Source organism: Hydra vulgaris, chromosome 09 (assembly GCF_038396675.1).
Source record: "Hydra vulgaris chromosome 09, alternate assembly HydraT2T_AEP".
Classification (NCBI taxonomy): Eukaryota; Metazoa; Cnidaria; class Hydrozoa; order Anthoathecata; family Hydridae; genus Hydra; species Hydra vulgaris.
This window is the reverse complement of record NC_088928.1, coordinates 29991471-30013286: the sequence shown is the minus strand read 5'-3', so window position 1 is coordinate 30013286 and position 21816 is coordinate 29991471. Positions and strand designations below refer to the sequence as shown.

Genomic DNA, 21816 nt, shown 5'->3' with positions numbered 1-21816 from the left:
AAAAGAAGAAAGTTTAAAAGTTATATTCTAACAATCTTTGTTATTTGTCACTCCAACATTTCTTAATATAACTTTGTTGCTATGTATATTTAGTAAATCTTAACTGACAATTTTCAAGGTTTGATTATTAAGAATTAAACATGAAATTTTAAAAGTCTTATATCTAAAAAGATTATATCTAAATTTTTTAATCTATATAAAAAATAAAATTTATTTTCAATTTAGTTTAACTTAAGTTATTATAGAGAATCGTATTTGTTAACATTTATTTTATTATTTTCAGAAAATGTTTGAAGAATGCTAGAAAATTCTGAAAACCTTAGTTTTAATTAAGTCAAGACGATTTTTACTTTTAACTTATGGTAAATCTTACTTTGGCTATAGGTGAGAAACATCACATATGTGAAATATCAAAAATGACACATATATTAAATCCCAAATGGGATAAAAAATTTAAAAAAATATCTAACTTTAACTAAAAGCATTCAAACATTTATCTGGTATTGACTACTTTTTATACCATTTCGATCAAAATATATGTTGCATTTAAGATCAATAAAATATGTGGTATTTTCCAACTGTATGCTCTTTCCCATATAAAAACCATGTAGGACAAAATAATAATCCCCATACAGGTTAATTGCAAGAAAAAAAATATGTGTATTTCATGTAGATTTTGTCATATATAACCCATGTAGGATTTGCCACCTATATCCCATGTGGGATTTACCATATGAAACCCACGTGGGACAAAATAATTTTCATCAATTACAATATTATTTGATAATGTAGATAAAAATCTTTTAATGGATAATTTTTCTTCAGCATGATGTAAATTTTCATAAGTTGTGTATTTATATATAGTGATATGAAGTTAGAAAGGACTGAAAAACCTGTACTACTAAACCAACTAGAGTACATAAGCATAATTTTTTTTAATGAATCAGCTACCAAGTAAAAGGGCTTCTTTAAGAACAGCTTGTAAAACCATTTCAGAATGTTTTTCTGTAAAAGCTTTGATAGTGCACTTTATCAAGTTTTAACATTTGATTTAAAAAAAATAATTCTGTCAAACAAGTTGATGCCCAGGTTCTTGTTGAATTAAAGCAAAATATGATACAAAAAAAGTGAACTTAATGGAAACACTTCTGAAAGGATCAAAAATGCAACAAAACTAAAATAGGGATAGTTGGCACATGTAGAAAATCATGAAGAATATTCTATTTTGAGGAAAATGTTGCAAATATTTTGAAGAATTGTTATGAAAAGACTTCAAAAAGACAAATCTATCATAATATCTTGTATCAAAATATTCTCACAAATCAAAGTTGTGATTCAGCAGTTAATTTTTACAAGATTTCCAAAAGGAATTTGTTACTTCATCTTTAAATTCATTTGTTGACACAGTTTTACTAGGGAATATAACTAATAAATGTAGTCAAAGTTTAGAACAAGCAACTTTACCAATTATTCAATTTATAATTCACTGTAGTCAAACCAGTTTGTCATAACCAACAAAAAACCAAGATTCAAACTAGACTAAAATCTAGAGAAATTCCCATAATGATTTATGTTAGCAAAATGATTCATACAAAAACTTGCAAAAAGAAACTTAATGATTTATGTTGTGGTATAAACTTGGGATATCAAAACCTTATAACAGGGTTATGGAATTATCAACACAAATGGGTAATAGAGTTTTAAACTGCTTTGAATAAAAAATTGATTCTCAGGTTTGACAACTTTTTTCTTATATTATCAGTCAGAAAAAATTTCATTTCATAAAAATAAAAATAATTTTAATTAAAAACACATACATTTTTCTAATTTTAGGTTCAGAACTTTTTCATTAGCTACAGAAGAATTATGTAGTTTGGAATTATGATATATTAACCATCGCTTCATTTCACTGTACAAACTTGTAAAATATCCAAACCTCCAATGCTTACCTCTATTTTACGTATTGACAGATTGCGATCAAGTTTCATTTTTTGCTGGAATAAGGAAAAACCTTCCTGAAAAACTTAGAGAAATTTTGAAGATCTCACTAACATTATACAATCAATTTTCAATTGTCACTCAAAGGAAGATATTATCAGTATTTTCCATCTAATTAAAAGATTTGTTTTGCTACTATATGGCCCTAAAAGTTCTTATAGTAGTGTAAATGAATGTAGAAAAGACTTATTTCCAAAAAAGGATGTTTACCAGATGCCATTCCCCCTACAAAGACGTGTTGCAACTGTCTATCTCTAGAGTTATATTCGAGCCTTTGTATTGCTGGGTGCAATCATTGTGTAAAAATCCATCATTGCCTAATCCATGTGAGTGGGGTTGGATTATGATTGGATTATAAATTTATTTGGACGACAATTTATTATTTATTATTTGGACGACAAATCCGGAAGCTTCCATAATGTGCAGTGACCTTATGCAATATGGCTGTAGAGGTCTTTGTAAATGTGTAAAAGCATTACTTTTATGTTTCTTGATTTTGTGTATTAAGTTCATAAATTACCAAAAGTTTTAAATATAACAGGTTTTTATTATTTATGTAAAATTTCAGGGGGCAACTTTTGATATATGACATTGTATTTTTTAACTATTTATTTAATATTAAATTTGAATGTCTTAGTAATATCCTGAAAACATAAATTTTGTCTAAGTAAATAAATTATTTGTGTGATAAGAACATGTAAGCTTCAAAAGTTTGGTACAAAAGTTCTACACTTTTACTAATTTTTAAATTTTTTAAGCTGCTGGTTACCAATTTATTTTTAACAAATAGTGTTTAATATTTTGTTTATGTAATATAATATTGTAGTATATTGTAATTAATATATAGAGTGTTTAATATTTTTTATGTATAGTATAATAATTTTTGTTTTATTTTTAATGAGCTTTTGATTGATGCATAAATGTCAGTGTTTTTTTTTTTTAATTTGTTGCATCGAACCTGATCCAGTTACCATGTAGACAAGTGGAGCCATTTTGTAAGTGGAAAAACTTTAGATTTTTATTTAGATTTTTAAAAATTTTAGATAAAAAATTTAGATCTTCCTATATTTATGAACGGTGATGTACTCGATGAGTCACCTACTCTTCATCTTCTAGGATTAACTCTTACTTCCAATCTTTCCTTGGAAACCATATATCAAATCAGTTGCAAAATTAGCATCTGCTAAGGTTGCATCTCTTTATCGAGCTCGCCACTTTCTTACTCTGGATTCTATTCTCTATCTCTATAAATCTCAAATCCGGCCTTGTATGGAATACTGTTGCCATATCTGGGGCGGATCTTCTAATGATGCCCTTTCTCTTTTAGACAAGGTGCAAAAACGCATTGTAAACATAGTTGGACCTGCTCTTGCAGCCAACCTTCAACCATTATCACATTGTCGTAATGTTGCTTCTCTTTCTCTTTTCTACAAATACTATAATGGGCACTGCTCTAAAGAGCTAGCATCTCTTGTGCCATCTACTAAAATTCATTCTCGTGTTACTCGTCATTCAATTAAGTGTCATCCTTTTTCTGTGACTGTTCCTAAGTGCTCCAAAAACGCTTATACTTCTAGTTTTTTTCCTCGAACATCAGTTCTTTGGAATTCGCTTCCTTCATCTTGCTTTCCTGATTCGTATAATTTGCAATCTTTTAAATTGTCCGTCAATCGTTATCTTGCTCTACAATCTTCATTTTTTCTCTTACAGTAACTTCCAACTTTAATTAGTGGAAGCCTTGTTGGAAGCGAAGATGTTTAAAAAAAAAAAAAAAACTGGCCTTTATTTTGATAATATTTCAGTATTATCAATGTGTAGGCCAAGTTTCATGCTTTTACCCCAACTAGCACAAAAACAAATAAATTTGTCACCAATTTCCTCCACTATTAGCATTCTTCAGATGGTTCAAAATTAGATTTTAAACTTTTAATAAAACGCAGATCTGGTAAGTTGTTGTTAATATTTTTATTAGAAGTAGAAGATTATGACTTTGAATGTCTGTGTTTCATTAAATATTCAAAATCTTATGAATTATGAATCATTTAGAAAAACCTTAAAATTAAATGAAAAATTATAAAAGAAATAAATTTATAAATGTCCATAGGGTGATTTTTTGCTTAATTTGTTTTTACTTCTTATTTTTACTTCTATCTTTTGTTATTCAGTAAATATATTAGTGAATGTATTCTTGATTTATTATTTTTGAAAAATCCAGGTAAGATAAAACTTTACCTCAAATAATTATTTATAAATATAGTGGTAACACGGAATCTGAAAAAAGAAGCTTTGCAATATGCAAAACATTTTATAAAAAGTTACAGATGAAGGCAATTGAAACTTTCAAAAACTTTATTCAATACCTGAAGCTTCAAAAACATAAAACTTGCTAGGTATATAGTTTTGTTATTTGTAATAAAAAGTTATGACACAAGTGTCAGTAGCATTTTTTTTAACTGAGTTTTAAGAATGACTTTTATATTAGAGGTTAACTGCAACTAAAATAGAAATAGTTGTAAACAAAAAAATCCAGAAATCTCATATTTTACTGTTGCTTGGTTATTAAAGCTAATGTCACACTAATAAATATGGTGTCATAAAGCTGGTATCATGCTAATAAACATGGTGTCATAAAGCTGGCATCATACTAATAAATATGGTGTCATAAAGCTGGGGTCATACTAATAAACATGGTTAATAATTACAACTAGTTTCTATTAACTTAATAATATTTTTACCAGCTGCAATTGTTTGGTGTAGAAAATATCACTATATGTTGTAAAATAATAAAATTTAAATAGAAACGTAAAAACTTATCTTAACATTGCAGATTATGTTGGTATGATTATGAGGTAAATCACTCTACACTTTAATGAATAATTTATCTTATTCTGATGAGAAATTAGATATGTGATTAATATAGCAGTATAACACAGTGAAAATGATTCTTTGAAAAAACAATGAAGGATTCAGTAATCATTTGTTTTTCCAGTAATAATTCTATGTACCATACTTAGTTATAATATCTACTATTAGTTTTTGTTTATTAATGTTTTACTTTTTTTTTTAGATCTTTTGTCTGGTTTTGACAAAATTAACAGAAAGGAAACATCGGACATGTTTCTTTTCTTTTAATTATTCTTAAATTTCTATTTAATATATTTTTATACAAATTAGCCCTCATAGTTTCAATAATATTTAATTCTAGTTAATTAACGTCATTCCATGCCATACAACCCTATAACATTACACTTTACCACCATGTTTAACTCTCATGCAAGTTAAATAAAAAGCTTTGCCTCTCTTTGTGCACAATCAGGTTTTTTAAATTAAACTAGGATTCATCAAACCAAAAGCGTTTATTCAAAATGATATTGGCATTAAAAAATAAAAGTTTTAATATAATTTAATTTTCATCACAAATTGAATCGGGTCATGATAAAAGGGATAAGCTACAAAAATTGAAAATTAAGTTAATAATGGCTTTGATGTTTCAAGAATAGTTTTCAACTACTTATGATAAAATTAGACATGTTGGACACACCTCACTATTAAAATTGTCTCTGACTGTACTGTATAACTTAATTTAAATAGGAATTAACTTTATGTTTAACTTTATGTCTTGTGTTCACAGTATTATATTATTGTACTGTACTGCATGGCTTGACCTAAATAGGTATTAACTTTATAAATTAACTTTATGTTTTGTGTTCTTAGTCTTATTTTATATCATAAATAAGTGAAACAAAAAAATAGTTTTCTGTTTCACTAATTTATTATAAAGCATAAATTCAAATAAAATGAGATGAGTTTCTTGAGAAAAAGTCAGTAAAGAAAAGGAAAGCAGATCCAAGTCTTTAGAAGAGAAACAAAAAAAAAGGTCAAGAATTAGCTAACTATAGCAAGATTTAATGAATCAATGACTCCAACTAAACCAGTGTATTCCATCACTATATGTTTTTGCGACAAGAGGAGAACGTTAATGGAGCACCGAGAGAGGCACTGGCAGTGTTGTGTTAAATAAATTTCAGAAGATTTATGTCGAATATGGGTAGAGGTGTACCAGATTGAAAATTTTGACATCCGGCTGGAACTGGAATTGTCGGAATTTTTAAAAAAATTTCAAATGGAATTCCGGCTTGAATGAGAATTTTTGTTATGTAATTTTTTACCTTCAAGATTGATTGTAAAAGTCTGAACCTCAACATCGTGGCTGCATAATATATTTATAGCCTATAATATATGTATATGATTCTTGTTTCATTTAAATCTAATATGTTGTTTTTATTTGTTTCTTATAATTTTATTTATTGAAAGTTTTAACCTGCATAATATTTATATTTAAAATTATTTCTTTGTTTCATATTTTTACATTTAGGTTAAAATTGAAATGTTTACTGTATTAGGCATCCTATACTTTTTAACTATTTAAAAGTTAAGAAACATTAAAAATGAGACTATTCTCAGAGGCAGGTAACATTTTTGATGAAAAAAGAGCTTGTTCGTTGCTAAAAACTGGATGGCAACTCTTTTTGCACCACAATATTCCTTAACTTTTAGAAATCTTTACAAAAGTGATTACTGCAAATAAAGTTAGGCAAAGCTTAAGTTAAGTGGTCTAAAATAATTTTATTTTTTCGCTTGTTGAGCTTTCTTGTGTAGACTTGCTTAAAGTGGTAACTTTTTTATATAAACATAAAGAATTATTATTACTATTGTGCATACATCGACTATCTTATATCCTGCTGCAAAAGGGAGTGCTGCTACATTGATTATCTTATAGCCTGCTGCTACAAAGGAGTGTTGCTACATTGACTATCTTGTAGCTTGCTGCTACAAAGAAGTGCTGCAACAAAGAACTTGACTAAGGGTTCGGCATGGAACAGCAATCTTTTTTCTTTTATTATTTCAATTAAAATTCCTAATGTTTAAAAAGCCTCCACTGACGAGAATGCAACAAGCAAAAAAATAAATTATTTTAGACCGCTTAACTGTAGCTTTACCTAAAATTTCATTGTGTTTGTTAAAAAATTTGTATTTTTTATCTAGGTTTACAATAATTTTTTGATTTAATTTACACAGTCTGTCACAAATCTTAAAAAAAAATGTAAAAATTAAATTATGGCATTTCGGCCTGAAATATTGTAATTCTGACTGGATCCAGATTGACCTAAAAATCACAAATTCCGGCCAGAAAGGAATTCTGGTACATCCCTAATTATGGGACAAATTTTCATTTCTGACCATAAATCACGAAGGAATCTGTCTTAAGGTTCATTGCCTCCTAGAAACGGCTCAACTTCTGAACAGAACTCTTGTTAACAGAAGAAAAAGTGACATTCCAATTCCAAAAAGATAAAGAAACCTTTGATGAAATGTTTGACATTTGCACATGGACATGCTATGATAGACCGCAAAGATTATAAATGCAACATAAATTTACCTGTTTTAGAATGCAAAGATTTTATTTGGCAGAAGAAGAGAATGAACCAATTAGAATTTATTGATAAAATTGTTTCAGCGAAAAAGAAAAGAACTTATGAAAGGAAACAAAAGTTAAAAGAGCATGCTGAACAAGAAATGATTGGGACAACTTCCAATGTTAATATTGAAACCCTTTTTGAAGAAACTTCTTTTGAAAGTAATAGCAGTAGCTCAGAAGAAGAATTCCTTTCCAGTGATAAAATGACTATGAAACAAAATAGATTATGCTATCATAGACTTCATATCGCTACAGAGTTAGCAGTCATGCAACAGCAGCAATAGTTAATGCAGCATTGCAGGACATGGATTTGTTAAATGAATCAAACACTCTGGATCAAAGAAAGGAAAGATTCAAATTAGTTGAAACAAAAGTTAAAGCTCTACAAAGAGAACAAAATGGTTTTGAAGTAATTGGATTTGATGGAAGAATCGATAAAACTTAAATCAATAATCATTCTGTCAAAGAAGAGCACTATGTTTTTGTTAGTTAACTGCTAGGTCGATACATTGACCATGTAACTCCGGGAAATGGGAAAGCTGTCAGCATTGCTGAAGAAAATATTTCATGTGTTATTGAAAACAGTAGCACAGAAACAATAAAAGCAATATTATGTTATGGAACTCCTATGAACACTGGTAGAATCAGTGGGGTAATTAAACGAATTGAATTTTTTATTGAATGACTCTTACAGTGTTTAATTTGCTTATTGCATTAAAATGAACTGCCTTTTTTGACATATATTTTCTAAAACAGATGGTTCAAGTAGTGGACCAACAAATCTTTGTGGTCGGATAGTAAAACAGTTACTTGAGGATTTGACTAAAAAACCAATTGTTAATTTTCTTCCTATTCAGGAAATCTTGAAATTAATTCCTCAGTGATTAGTAGCAGAATTAAGTGAAGGTCAATGTTATCTATATGAAATGTGTCATGCCATTTCTTCTGGATATATTTCTCCATTGCTCCAGCATCATTCTTCTGGGCCATTGCACAATGCAAGATGGTTGACACAAGCCAACAGAATATTGTGGTTATACATTTTCAATGTTGATCCTGATGTGGCAATAGTTGATTATGTACTACATAATTGTAAATGTGTATGCTTCTACTTGGTTTTACATCAAAATCCTTAAAACAATGTAATAATATAATTTTTTTACATATACTGGTTTACATAATGTAAATATATTAAAAAAATCAAAGTTAAAAAAACAAGTTTATTAAATGAGTCTTAATGAACAATTAATTTTTTTAAAATTGTTTGATTAAATTCTATTCTCAATGATGAAGACCAAAAAGATGGTGCAATAAGTTTGTACTAATTGTAAACTAATTGTGTGACAATAATATTGTCACAAAAATTTTTTTAAAAAATTGCAAAATAGAGATTGCAAAATGTTAATTTTTTTTTCTTTTAAATATTATTCTTTTTTTTTTAATTTTTTTGCTCCATCAACTGTATCAAACTATGTATCTACTCCTACTGTATCAAAACATATAAATGTATTTCATTTTGTTGCGTAAGTAACTAGAAAACATTTTTTGTTTTTTTTTACAAATATTTTACTAGATATAAAATCTTTTATGATATAAAAATATATTACAAATATATACTATACAAGTTCATTTCTATTTATATTTTTAGCTTTTTTTAAGGTGTCTTAATTAATTTATAAAATTTGGTTTTTGCAATAAAAAAATGTTCAGTAAAATATTTAAAAAATAAAAAATGTAAAATATTTAAAATATTTAAAAAAGTTCATTAAAATATTTTAAAAACAAAAACAAAATTTGTAAAATTAAAATAGTAAAAAAAAAACTGTTGAAAAAGTGTGAAATATATAAAAGCATTCAATGATTTAACTGTATGAGCCTCAAATGAATTGATGAATAAATGAATTGATGAATTCATATTTGTTTAATTATTGATGTATTTTAAATCTTAAGTTTCTAAGGTAATTTATAAAAAGTAAATAAAGATGTCTATGCAAATGTCATATGGAATAGTTGATATTATCTATGAGATAAAACATTTTTACTAAAAGAATTTTTGTTTATTGTGTATTAAATGATTTAATACACTTGTTTTAATTTTGTTTTAAATGAGAAAAAGATCTTGAATTTTAAACATAACTGGTATGTCTTCCATGCGTACAAAGTATGCACCTTTAGTTCCAAGTAGTATATTGCTAGACAAAAGGTGGAAAGAACATGATTATTTATTACATTTGTATAGAGTAAGTTTTTTCAATGAGCTAATTTTAATTTAAATCCTATAAAATGCATTTAATAATTATTATTAAAAATAATTTATTGCATTTTTTTATAAAGTAAGTTTCTTTAATGAATTTTTTTTTTTTAACTTTTTATTTTATATTTAATATATATTAGCATGTAAAAAGTCTAATCAAAAAATTTATGTTTGCACTTGTGTCAAAAAAGATACTTTGCAAAAAAATTGCAATAATTTGAGCTGGGTACAATAAAATTTCTTATATTTTTGCCAAAAAAAAAAAGCCTAAGAAAAAAAAACGCCTAAATATTTTTTGCACCTTTCCCAAACTTTAGGGCAATATGTTGATAAAATAACTTTTTTAATTATTCCTTACTAAATTTATATTCATCAATAAATTTTAATATTCATACAAAACTCTCTTAGCATTTAAAAATTATGACCATATAAAGTTTGAACCTTCCTTATTTTGAGGGGGGTGATAAATGCTACAAAGCTATAATTTTTAAATGCTAAGAGATTTTTTTATAAAATTTAAAATTTATTGATAAAAATTTAGTTAAAAATAATATGAAAAATATTTTATCAACTTGTTGCGCTCATGCTTGGGGCAGACAAAATAACAACAACTTTTTATTAAATTATTAAATAGAAAGTTGTTTTAAATTGTTTTATATTATATTTTTTAGTGTTTACTTTAGTTTTTGTTTTACTGGGTTGATTATTTAGGGATAGGTGCTGTGAGTTTAAATTCATTGACTTATTAAACCATAGATGTGGTTGTATGTACATATATTGACTTATTAAACCATAGATGTGGTTGTATGTACATATATTGACTTATTAAACCATAGATGTGGTTGTATGTACATATATTGACTTATTAAACCATAGATGTGGTTGTATGTACATATATTGACTTATTAAACCATAGATGTGGTTGTATGTACATATATTGACTTATTAAACCATAGATGTGGTTGTATGTACATATATTGACTTATTAAACCATAGATGTGGTTGTATGTACATATATTGACTTATTAAACCATAGATGTGGTTGTATGTACATATATTGACTTATTTTGTATTTATTTTAACTATTCATGTTTTATTTATAAAGTATTTTGATTAAAACATTTAAATTTAATAATTTCATAGAAAATAATAATAGCAAGCATTTTAAAACTTTGATAAAGATCATAAAAATAATAAAAATGCTCAATTGGGCAAAACTACATAAAAAATGGACCATCAAATGAATGTAAACATTGGACTGGCGTGTCAAGTTTTAAATCTTTGGTTTCAACAGAAGATTGTCTTTAAAAAAATCATTGAATGTATAATAAAACAGTGTGTATTATTGATTGTGAAATGTAATGGGTATAGTGTTAAGGTGTGGGGCTGTTTTGGTTGGAATGCCACAGGTGACATTGTAATAATAGAGAGAATAATGACAAAAGCAGTTCACTTGGACACTTTTAAACAGTCATGTTATACCTTTGGAAAGTTGGGTTAATAGGAAGCTATTTATTTTTTTAAAGAAAATAACCTAATGTTTAAATCCAAAACATATTCCTCACAACATTGAATAAGTTATTTGACTGAGTTTGAGAATGATCAAATATTGAAAAGAATGATTTAGCCTCCCTAATCACCAGATCTCTCCCATTGGATTTTAATGTGATGAATTAAGAGTAATGTCTAAAATTAATAGATCATGATGCAAAAGATGTGGAAAAAACTTATTAGTGAATAGCATAAAACTGACTTTGACAAATTGGAAAAATCACTAAGTAGAATGCCAAGAACATATATGGTGGTTATTGTTGTTATATGTGATTTATAGGGAAGTAAATTATAAACTAATCTAATGGGACTTTATCTTAATTTTTATGTAAAATTAATAAATAGGAAGATAATATATAATTCAGATTTTGTTTCCAGTTTCTCTCCCAATAGTTAGTTAAACTTTGACATCTTATATCAAAAAGTATGACCATTCAAATAGTTATAGGTGGTAGTGCTACCTAACTCTCGAACCCTCATTAAATACTGTGTTTTGACCACCGACAATACCGTAAGTTCAAGCAATATTTTTTTGTTTACAATACTATACTTTCCAGAAAAAAAATTTTAACTACCGTCACTACCGAGGTATACTTCCGTATTTCATTCTACTACCGTCATATTAAAAAGTTTAATAAGCATTAATTTCCCATTTTATTAAAGATAATTATTAAAAATTTTTTTAAACGTTATACAGTAGAATCTCTCTAATTCGAATTTTATAGGGAAAAATAAAAATTCAAATTAGACAGATTTTCGAACTATAGAAAGTTGATTTTTCTTAAACACATTTCACGGTGACTTAGCATTTAATCAAATTATGGAGGTTTTCGAATTAAGGAGACTCGAATTAGAGAGATTGTACTGTATTAAAAGGAAGTTTTGAATAATTAATATTAATAAATTTGATGATTGTTATAACAAGATACAAATATTTTTACAGTCTCAGTATTGTTTTTAACTTTATTAAGTGAAGTAATAATCAGCAAAACAAGATTTATAAAGAGTGAAACAAATGCCTCGAGCAAGTCCTTTTTGGTAATATTTCATAAAAGACGATCATGGCAACAACATTGCTCAATGTAAGTTGTGCCCAGCTCACATAAGCACAAAACAAAGTTGCACAACAGGGCTAAAATATCATCTTAAAGGCTGTCACAAAGAAAAAGAGTTGCATAAACTACCAGTGAGAATTTGGCGAAGGAATCTTTACAAGTGTCATCAGAGTATGACTCACAGGTTGTTTCCATTCAAGGTGTTAAGAAAATAAAGATGGATATATCAACATATTGCAAAGTGGTAACAAAGTATAATGCCAATGACCAGAGACAACTTTTGGCTGATTTAGAAATGACAAAATATCTTTGTATGGGTAATCTATCATTTGCACATGTTGCAACAGATGCTTTCAAAGGACTCATGTCATTTCTGCGACCTGAAATAAACATAAAGTCTCCCACAACTTTTTCTTGAAACAAACTTCCAATATTGCATTTTAATATTTAAGAATCAGTGATAAGCATATTAAAAAACGATTTATCAAATGTTGTTTCAGTTGGCTTAGCCTATGATCTATGGTCAAGTCGAAGCAATGATTCATATGCAGCCTTAACTTTGTACTACATTAATTCAAACTTTGAATTAAAGTTCTTTCTGCTTGGCTGCAATGCATTTCCAGAGAGGCATATTGGGGACAATATAGCTTCTAAAACTGATGCTATTTTATCAGAAATACCTTTTAATATTGACTGTGAAATGACAGCCGTAACCGACAGTGGAGCCAACATACTTTTAGGTAAAATCTTTTTTCAAATACTTTTTTTGCAGTGCGCTTATTTACTTTACTTAAAAGCGTCCAAAATTTTGCTTAAAGTTTAATGCAATTTAAAATTTAAATCTTTGATTACTTAGATATTTTACTGAAAAGCGTGCAAAATATTTTTCTTAAAATAAACTCATTCAATTTATTTTAAATCGAATATTTCAAAACATTATGCACAAATAATTAAAAAAAAAGTTTATTAACTACAGTGTTTTTTTTTTATTATCAATCTGGAAAGTTAGTCAGGCTGTTTTGCGAATAAATAATGTTTACTACTGTTTATATATATATACATATTATATATGTTTATATATATATATATTATCTATGTTTCCACATTACTTCATCTAAAAAAATGTTGCGGCGATGAGCTCCCCTTCGCCAACGAATTTTCTGCATTTTTACCTGAATTTTTTAAGTTTTAGATGGGGTTTTACTGCCACAAAGAAAGTAATAAACTGCTGCTTTACTGAGCATTCAAAAAGTTTTTATAAAGCCACAAGTGAAAATGTATATAAAATGTCAAGTCTTATTTTAAGTCTAAGTTTTCTTTACTGTTTGTCAAACAGTGTTTGTTGATTTAATCCATATGATGACTGCATGCAAACTCTGATTAAACTCTCCGCACTTTCTCCCCAAGGTGGTATTGGTACATAACCATGCCCAATGATCTCAATGAAAAATTTGGATTCTTGCTTGACCTGAGAATATTAGAAAAAATTATTCATAAAAAATGTAATGTCATTAAAAAAATGTCAAATGTTGAATTATAAGAACTAAAATTATTTAATAATGTCAAATTCATTTTTATTTTATTTTAGGAATGAAAAAATCAACTTCAATTAGCAGCAACATACCATGTGCAGCACATCTACTCCATTTAGTGGTTATCGAAAACTTTAAAGCGGTTAAGATAGTTAAAGATGTATTCAAGGACTGTAGATTATTGGCAACAAGAACACACAAGTCAGTTGCAAGTCAGCAGAGAATTATCAATGCTTGCCAAAATGTACAACCAAATAAAATCAATTTTAATAGAATCATTACTCCATGTAAAACCAGATGGAACAGTGGTATAATGTGCATGAAATCAACTTTGCACCTTAAACAAGGCTTTGACATTATTTCTGCTAGTAATTTAAAAACTGTTGACATTTTGAGGGCAATCATCCCGATTCAAGAACAATTTGAAGTCATTGACAAAATTGTTCCAATTTTAAAAGTGATCAGTGGTTTCTCAGAGTGTATTTCTGCAGAGAAATGACCCACAGGACATCTCATAATTCCTGGCCTATATGATATCCAAGAAAAAATTCAGAACTTTATTTTGGCTAATGATAAAACAACAGCTGATTTTGCTTTTAAAATTCTTGCAAATCTCAACAAAAGGTTCCCTGACTGTGGTTCTAATATTACCAACAATTCATTGTCGCATTTTTTAGACCCAAAATTTAAAGGTCATTTATTGTCAAGATTTGGAAAAGAGTGTCAGACAATTAAACAATTGAAAATAAGTGCAATAGGTGACGACTTAACACTCAATTCAAAACAAACTCTAGCACCATCTCCAGACCAAGAATTTACCCCAGCAGAAAAGCTCCTTTTTGAGATGATGAATCATGACAGTCCACAGTCTGGGTTCTTGGGCACATCAATACAAACCCTTTTGATGCAGAATTAGATGCTTATAAAAGATTGGGGTTCCCACAAATAAGCTATGATATTCTAGAGTGGTGGAGGGTTCATTCACCATAGTTACCATTACTCTCCAATGTAGCAAAAAAGGTTTTATGCATTCCTGCTTCATCTACTTCATCTGAGGGTGTATTTTCACAAGCTGGAATTATTGTCAGTAGCAAAAGAACTCTTCTAAAGTCAGAAACAATGGAAAAGCTTGTTTACATTAAAGAAAATATCTCAAGAGTAACAATTAAATAATGGAAAATTGAAGAAAATATTCCAGAGTCTGAAATTGATTTATGGAATCCAGACCTTGAAATCGATTAATTTTAATTAAGTTAAACATATTTTTATATTGTTTCCATTGATGTATTCAATTTGAAATAAAATAAATAATAGAACAAAGCTGTGAAACTTTTTTTTATACTCCCGAACAATACCAACTATTGTTTACTACCAAATCTTAACAAGAGTTAAAACTTACACTACCATTAGTAATACCGATAAATAATAGTAGACATAACACGCATTAGTAGACTTAACACCAATGCTCTTGTCACTCCCGACTTTTATCACTACTGCATTCCCTTAGTATAAACCAAACAAATCTTTCATAAATATGGTAGTATATACCAAACAAATATTTATAAATAGTTTTAGGCAAAAAGATCCTCTCAATTATAATAGAAAATTACTGAAAAGTGCAAAATATTTCAAAAACGTATTTTTTCAACAAACTAGATTTTCACATGCAAAAAATGCTTGCGATCATGTTGCTTTTGCATAGTTATCAACCAATAGGAAACCTTCTTTAAGTTTTTACTTAACTGCTTCCTAGTGTAAATGCAAGCATCTTGACAGTTTGACACTGATGCTAAGGAATTAAATTTTTAATTGTACCATGCTGTATAAAAGCCGGGCCAAAAAATTATTTTAATTGCTTCAATTCTTGCAAAGAATATAGAGAATGGGCTGTTGAAGTGTAGCAATTTAATTGGACAAAGAGCAAGTTTGGAGTTTAAAACAAATTTAGTATTGACCAGCTACTAACTTTATGCTTCAATTCCAGATAGGTTGTACTTTTTGTTAAAAAATGTGTTTGATTGGTTTTGAATTAAAGAATTAAATATTTTCATACATGAGGAGGCAACTTTTTATCAGAAAAATATTGTCAAGGCATGGTTTAAAGCAAATGTTATAAAAAATTTTTCTTAGGTAATTTACTCAATTTCAAACACATCAAAAGGCCTCAAGGCCTCTAAAATTTTGAGGAGCCCATAAGAAGGACTAGAATATGTTTTTTACTGTGTTTTTATTTAATCATGTATATTCAATATATTGTTTTACAAATTAAAATGATTTTTAGTAATAAATGCATATAGTATACAGCACAAATTTTTTGCACAAAAAAAAACATTTTTTTTGTGGTAACAGGTTTTCTTACTTCTAAGACATCATTGTACAAATGATCATTTTGTTTTAATGCAACAATCTGAAATAATCTTTATATTTTACATAATAGAATTAATAAATTTTTAAAGATTGTGAATTAAGTTCAAGAGAAAGTATCTTATGGTTGAGATGATGAAGTTCTAGCCAATCTTAATACTTTGTTGGGTAAATGTTATTCTGCTGTCATAAAAAACAGTAGGGTAAATGTTATTCTGCTGTAATAAAAAACAGAAGGTAGGTTAAAGATATAGTCAGCTATTGTTAGTTTAAAGATTTATGTTATTTTTAGTTAAGAGCATTGCGAGGAGATCATGTATTGAGACCGAATTTAAATAAGTAAGATATTTTAATTTTATTATGGTGTATGCTTTTAAAACGATTGTGTTATTGTTTGTTTTTAATTTATCTGCTTTTCATTATTATACATTTAATTTTGAGACTATTGTCACTTAAATTTTAGTATTTATGGAAACCCTTCAAAAAAAGTTCGTGATGTTCAATCTGCTAAACTGAATTCTACAACTCAAACAGTTTATTTAACAAATAATAATGTCATTAGCAAAAGGCCACACACTGCAAAATATGATTTGACTGATGATTTTGATGTACCTCCACTAAAGCAAAGGGTACATTACTATAACCTTTCTTTTCTAACCATTCTTTCATTTATTTTAATTTCAACTATAAGTTTTGTAATTTTTGTATAATACCTATAAATTTAGCATTTCGTCGCATGAGAATTATAGGGTTCTATCTGCATTTTTTTATATTGTGAGAACTTAACTTTCGATATTTAATTTTAATATGTTTTAATGCTATTATTCTTTATAGTTATAAATTACAAGTCGTTTATGTTATTATGGTTTCATTATTAAAAATATATTATTATTCATAATATTTTCAAAGTTGTTTATTTTTATTATTAATTTTTTAATTAAAACTTTAATTGTTAGATTCTTTTAACATAAAAAAATGCAGATAGAACCCTATAATTCTCATGCGACAATTTGTCAATAAATACTTTTGTATCTTTATTTTTTAGTGGATCAAAAGTTCAACCGGATCTCGACAATCAAATCACAAGGCAAATGTTCAAGAAAGCAGCAACTCTGAAACACATCTCAATTTTGAAAAAAAATCACTCTGGGCTGACAGTAATTTTACAGATAGTCGAGTGATACCAATTAAGCAATATGAACTAAATGAAAAAAAAGATGAACATAGTTTTTCTGAGAGACCAAGAAAACAATTCCAATCGATTTATCAATTAACAAACCAAAAAGATTTGTTTAATGAGCGATCTACTTCAAGTTATTCTTTTGTTAATGCTTTTAATTCCCAATTAAATTCAAAAAAAAAAACCATTACAGCAAAGTATGACTTAAATGGACATTTGATCAATAGAAAACCAAATGCTGTAATTTCTAAATTACGACCTGTAAAATCTGATTACAGTGTTGCTTCAATGGTAATTAAAACCAATTTATAAAATAACATAAAATGTTATAATTTTTGTGTGGTGTGAATGTTATAGTGTGAAGTGTGAGTGTGGTGTGAATAATAATGTTATGGTATGGTAGTGTGTGGGATTGTTCAGTATTTTGATCATTTAAGTATTTTCATTATAGTGAAAATTTTTTTTCACTTCTTACTTTTGTAGTTTTTGTGCTTCTCCATTTTTTTGGGTTTTTATGGTTTTAAAGGTTAAATTTTAGTTAGATTATAAAATGTTTAAAATTATAATAATTAGTAATAAAAGTTTTAGTTGTAGTTTTTTATGTACCATTTAATGACCTATAAAGTTGTTTGACATTTGTTTCTGAAGTTGTTTGACATTTGTTTCTGAAGTTGTTTGACATTTGTTTTTGAAGTTGTTTGACATTTGTTTCTGAAGTTGTTTGACATTTGTTCTGAAGTTGTTTGACATTTGTTTCTGAAGTTGTTTGACATTTGTTTCTGAAGTTGTTTGACATTTGTTTCTGAAGTTGTTTGACATTTGTTTTTGAAGTTGTTTGACATTTGTTTCTGAAGTTGTTTGACATTTGTTCTGAAGTTGTTTGACATTTGTTTCTGAAGTTGTTTGACATTTGTTTCTGAAGTTGTTTGACATTTGTTTCTGAAGTTGTTTGACATTTGTTTCTGAAGTTGTTTGACATTTGTTTATGAAGTTGTTTGATATTTGTTTATGAAGTTGTATGGCATTTGTTTTTGAAGTTGTTTGACATTTTTTGTTGATTTAAATTAATAAAGCATGCAGAGCTTTCTCTTTTAAAAAGTTTTTTTTTGCATTTTTTTAATGTTATATTTTTTTAATTTCTGAAGCAGTTATTAAATTTCACAATAAACAAATTACCACTTGGTGTCATCAGAATATTTATCTGGCTATTAACACCATTACACCTTCAAACATCAGCACTGTCAACATTATTTTTGATTGATTATATAATTTAATTTTACTTTAAATTGGTACAAAACATAAACTTTGTTTTAAGTTTTCAGCATTCAAACATTTTTTTTTGAAATATCAGGCATATCAACCTTCTGCTCTGTCAACATTGATTCTGTTCTGTCAATATTGGGTTTTTATATCATATCTTTAAACTCAGATAATTGATTTTTCATTTATTTACTCATTTATTTACTGCTAACATTATTGTGGTACTGTTGATATTTTGGTGAATGGCAACATATTTACCGAGACCTTTAATTTATGTAATTTATGTATATCTCAAATTATATTTTACTCCTGACTGCTTACGAATAACATATTCATTTCAATGTTAGCATCTGCTAAGTTTGTTTCTATTTATCCTGCTTGCCATTTTCTTACTCCCATTACCTCTATAAGCATCTTATTTTTCCTTATATGGAGTGCTGTTGTTATTGGCTCTTTCAAATTTGGCCTTCTTTTAGACAAAGTCCGAAAATGCACAGTAAATGATAGCTACTAAATGTGAGCTCTGTCCCCTTGATATTAGTTTGTCTCTCTTTTTTTATTTTACAAAATCATGGGTACTGCTCTATCATCTTTTGATTCACCTGCTACAACACAATCTTGCATGATTCATTATTTACTGAATTATTTACAGTTATAACAAAAAAAATGCACTGAATTGTCATTCAGTGCATTTTTTTTGTTATAACTGTTCCTTCATGGTCCAAAAACTTTTTTTAGTTTTCCCCTTGAACATAGGTGCATTAGAGCTCTTTCCCATCTTCATTCCCATCTCTCCGCTTCATACTTTACTAACTCATACAGTTTACTGACTCATACAGTTTACTGACTCACATACTTTACTGACTAATACAGTTTACAGTTTTTTAAGTCATTTTATGCTCTTTAACTCTTTTCTTTGTTTTCTGTTAACTTGTAATTTAATCCTAACTCATAAACAACCCAATTTAATCCTAACTCATAAACAACCCAACTTAATCATAAAATAACTCATAAAAAACCCAATACTAACTTACAAGCAGTCATAGTAAATGCATTTAAAAATATTTAAAAAGTATTATAAAAAAAAAAGCACAGAGCTTAATTATAACAAAAATTAGGAAACATATAAGAAACATGACCAGACTCATATAACTTTATGCTATTCTTAGATACAATTTATTATGCTTAAAATACTTCTTTAACATACTGCAATTATATACAGTTAAGATTTAGGACACACTGCATGTCTTCCCTTATTATGTTTTAAAAAAACAAACAGTTAGAAGTTTTTTTTTTGTTTGTTGTTCAAAAATTTTTGAAACATTTTGAAGTAAAAGATTAAAACATTCTGAAGTAAGAAAATGGTAATGATGGTGATAATGATGGTGACAGTTATAATTAACAAAACCAATTTAAAACCATTAACGAGACAACTTTAAATCTTTAAGAAAAGGATAGGTAACTTCATGCTGAAACCATTATGTTTTTCTTATAAAATAATATTTAAATATTATAAAATTATATATAAATTAATAAAATTAATATTTAACTAAACAAAGTCATGCTATATTATATAATTATAAGTCCTTTTTAAAAATTTAAAAATGTTAGACTCTTTTAACAAAAGTGTGCATAGGTTTTTTTAAACCAGCTGTTAAACCAGCTGTGAAATCAGCTTAAACCCATGTTTTCTTGACATTTTGGAAATTATTGAGATTTTGGAAATTGTTCTTCCTAATCCTAATTTTTAGAAGTTTTACATGAAAATTTGTTTATATATCATAATTGTACAAAACATGAAAATTTTTTTATATATCATAATTCTACAAAACATGAAAATTTTTTTATATATCATAATTGTACAAAACATGAAAATTTTTAACAGCTTTTTAAGTCAGTTCTTCATGATTTTTCTCATTCTTCATCTAAATTTTTAGCCAATTATTCTAACATAACAATATATTTATCATTTAGAAAAAGCATTTTGAAAAACAGCAGTATATAAGAAATGTTATACATCGAAATGGCTTTCTACATAATAGTAAACAAGTTCAGGTAGGTTGAATTTTTAATTTTTAATTGACACAATATTAAATTAGTATTTATAATAAATACTGGCATCTAGTTTTACATTTTGTCAAATAAAAGTTTAATTAAATAAAATAAGTTTAAATAGTCCTAATGTATTATGATTTTCTTTGAAAGATCTTTAAAACTTATTTATTATGTTGATATTGTTACTAAGATACATAAATAACATGTACAAACTTATATGGTCAGTAAGATACATAAGTAACATCTACAAACTTATATGATCAATAAGATACATAAGTAACATGTACAACTTATATGCTTCTGTCTTTTAAGAAGTTTTTTTAAGGTTTTTAAAAGAGAAGTTAACTCAGTTATAAAATCCCTTTGCTTCAGGGCACTTGATTGTGAAATAACTAGATATGTTTACTCATTCTGGGTCTGATGTAACTGCATTTTGCTATTATCTTAAAGAAAATCAGCAAAGTCTTTGTCTAGGTTTGAACATATTTTTTGGGTGTTGCAGCTTTGGAAGCTTTCTGTTAGGATTTTAACAACTTTATGCATTATCTATTATTTTATTTTCTTTACCTAAACGACCTTTAAGTTACTAAAGTTATAAGTTGACAGTTAGATTGATCAAAAAATATTAAAATGTTACATAGAAAACATGTTCAGACTTAACACTGCTATTTTAACACTCAGTAATTTAAAAATAAAATAATACAAAAGGTATACAAAAATCATTTTTTTTTTTTTGGAAAACAGAAAAGATATTTTTTTCTTAATTTAATAAAAGAAATGCACATTTTTTAGAATTGATAAAAGGAACCTCCAACATATTTCACTTATATTAAACATGTTTAAAAAAAGGTTTAAACTTTTTTTGATTAAACTTAATAAAAATTTTCCAAGAAAAAGAAACCTAATTGTTTTATATTTGGCGCATCTAGTCTGTAAAATAACACAAATTTAATTAACTTGGTAATTCCTTTTCAAGCATGTTTGTTTTCTATAATTTGTAAAGCATGATGTCATGACAGCATGTTTATTGTGCAACTTTTGCTTCAAGAAATTATTGATATTTTAAAATTTATTTTTTTTAGATTTTA

General features: G+C 27.2%; 1 protein-coding gene across 3 annotated transcripts in view; it reads left to right on the top strand.

The window, feature by feature from the left end:
- The window catches only part of LOC101238969 (uncharacterized), a 91075-nt gene that overhangs the window by 4612 nt on the left and 64647 nt on the right, over positions 1-21816 (top strand). For 2 of the 3 annotated variants that reach the window (XM_065805274.1, XM_065805275.1), the window contains 6 exons: positions 2966-2993; positions 4256-4388; positions 16526-16572; positions 16697-16862; positions 17279-17704; positions 20648-20728. In XM_065805274.1, the coding sequence (XP_065661346.1) occupies positions 17702-17704; positions 20648-20728 (84 nt within the window). In that variant the 5' untranslated portion in view covers positions 2966-2993; positions 4256-4388; positions 16526-16572; positions 16697-16862; positions 17279-17701. Of the gene's footprint in view, positions 1-2965; positions 2994-4255; positions 4389-9437; positions 9718-16525; positions 16573-16696; positions 16863-17278; positions 17705-20647; positions 20729-21816 lie in introns of those variants that run through there. The other variant, XM_065805273.1, reaches the window with a different exon arrangement.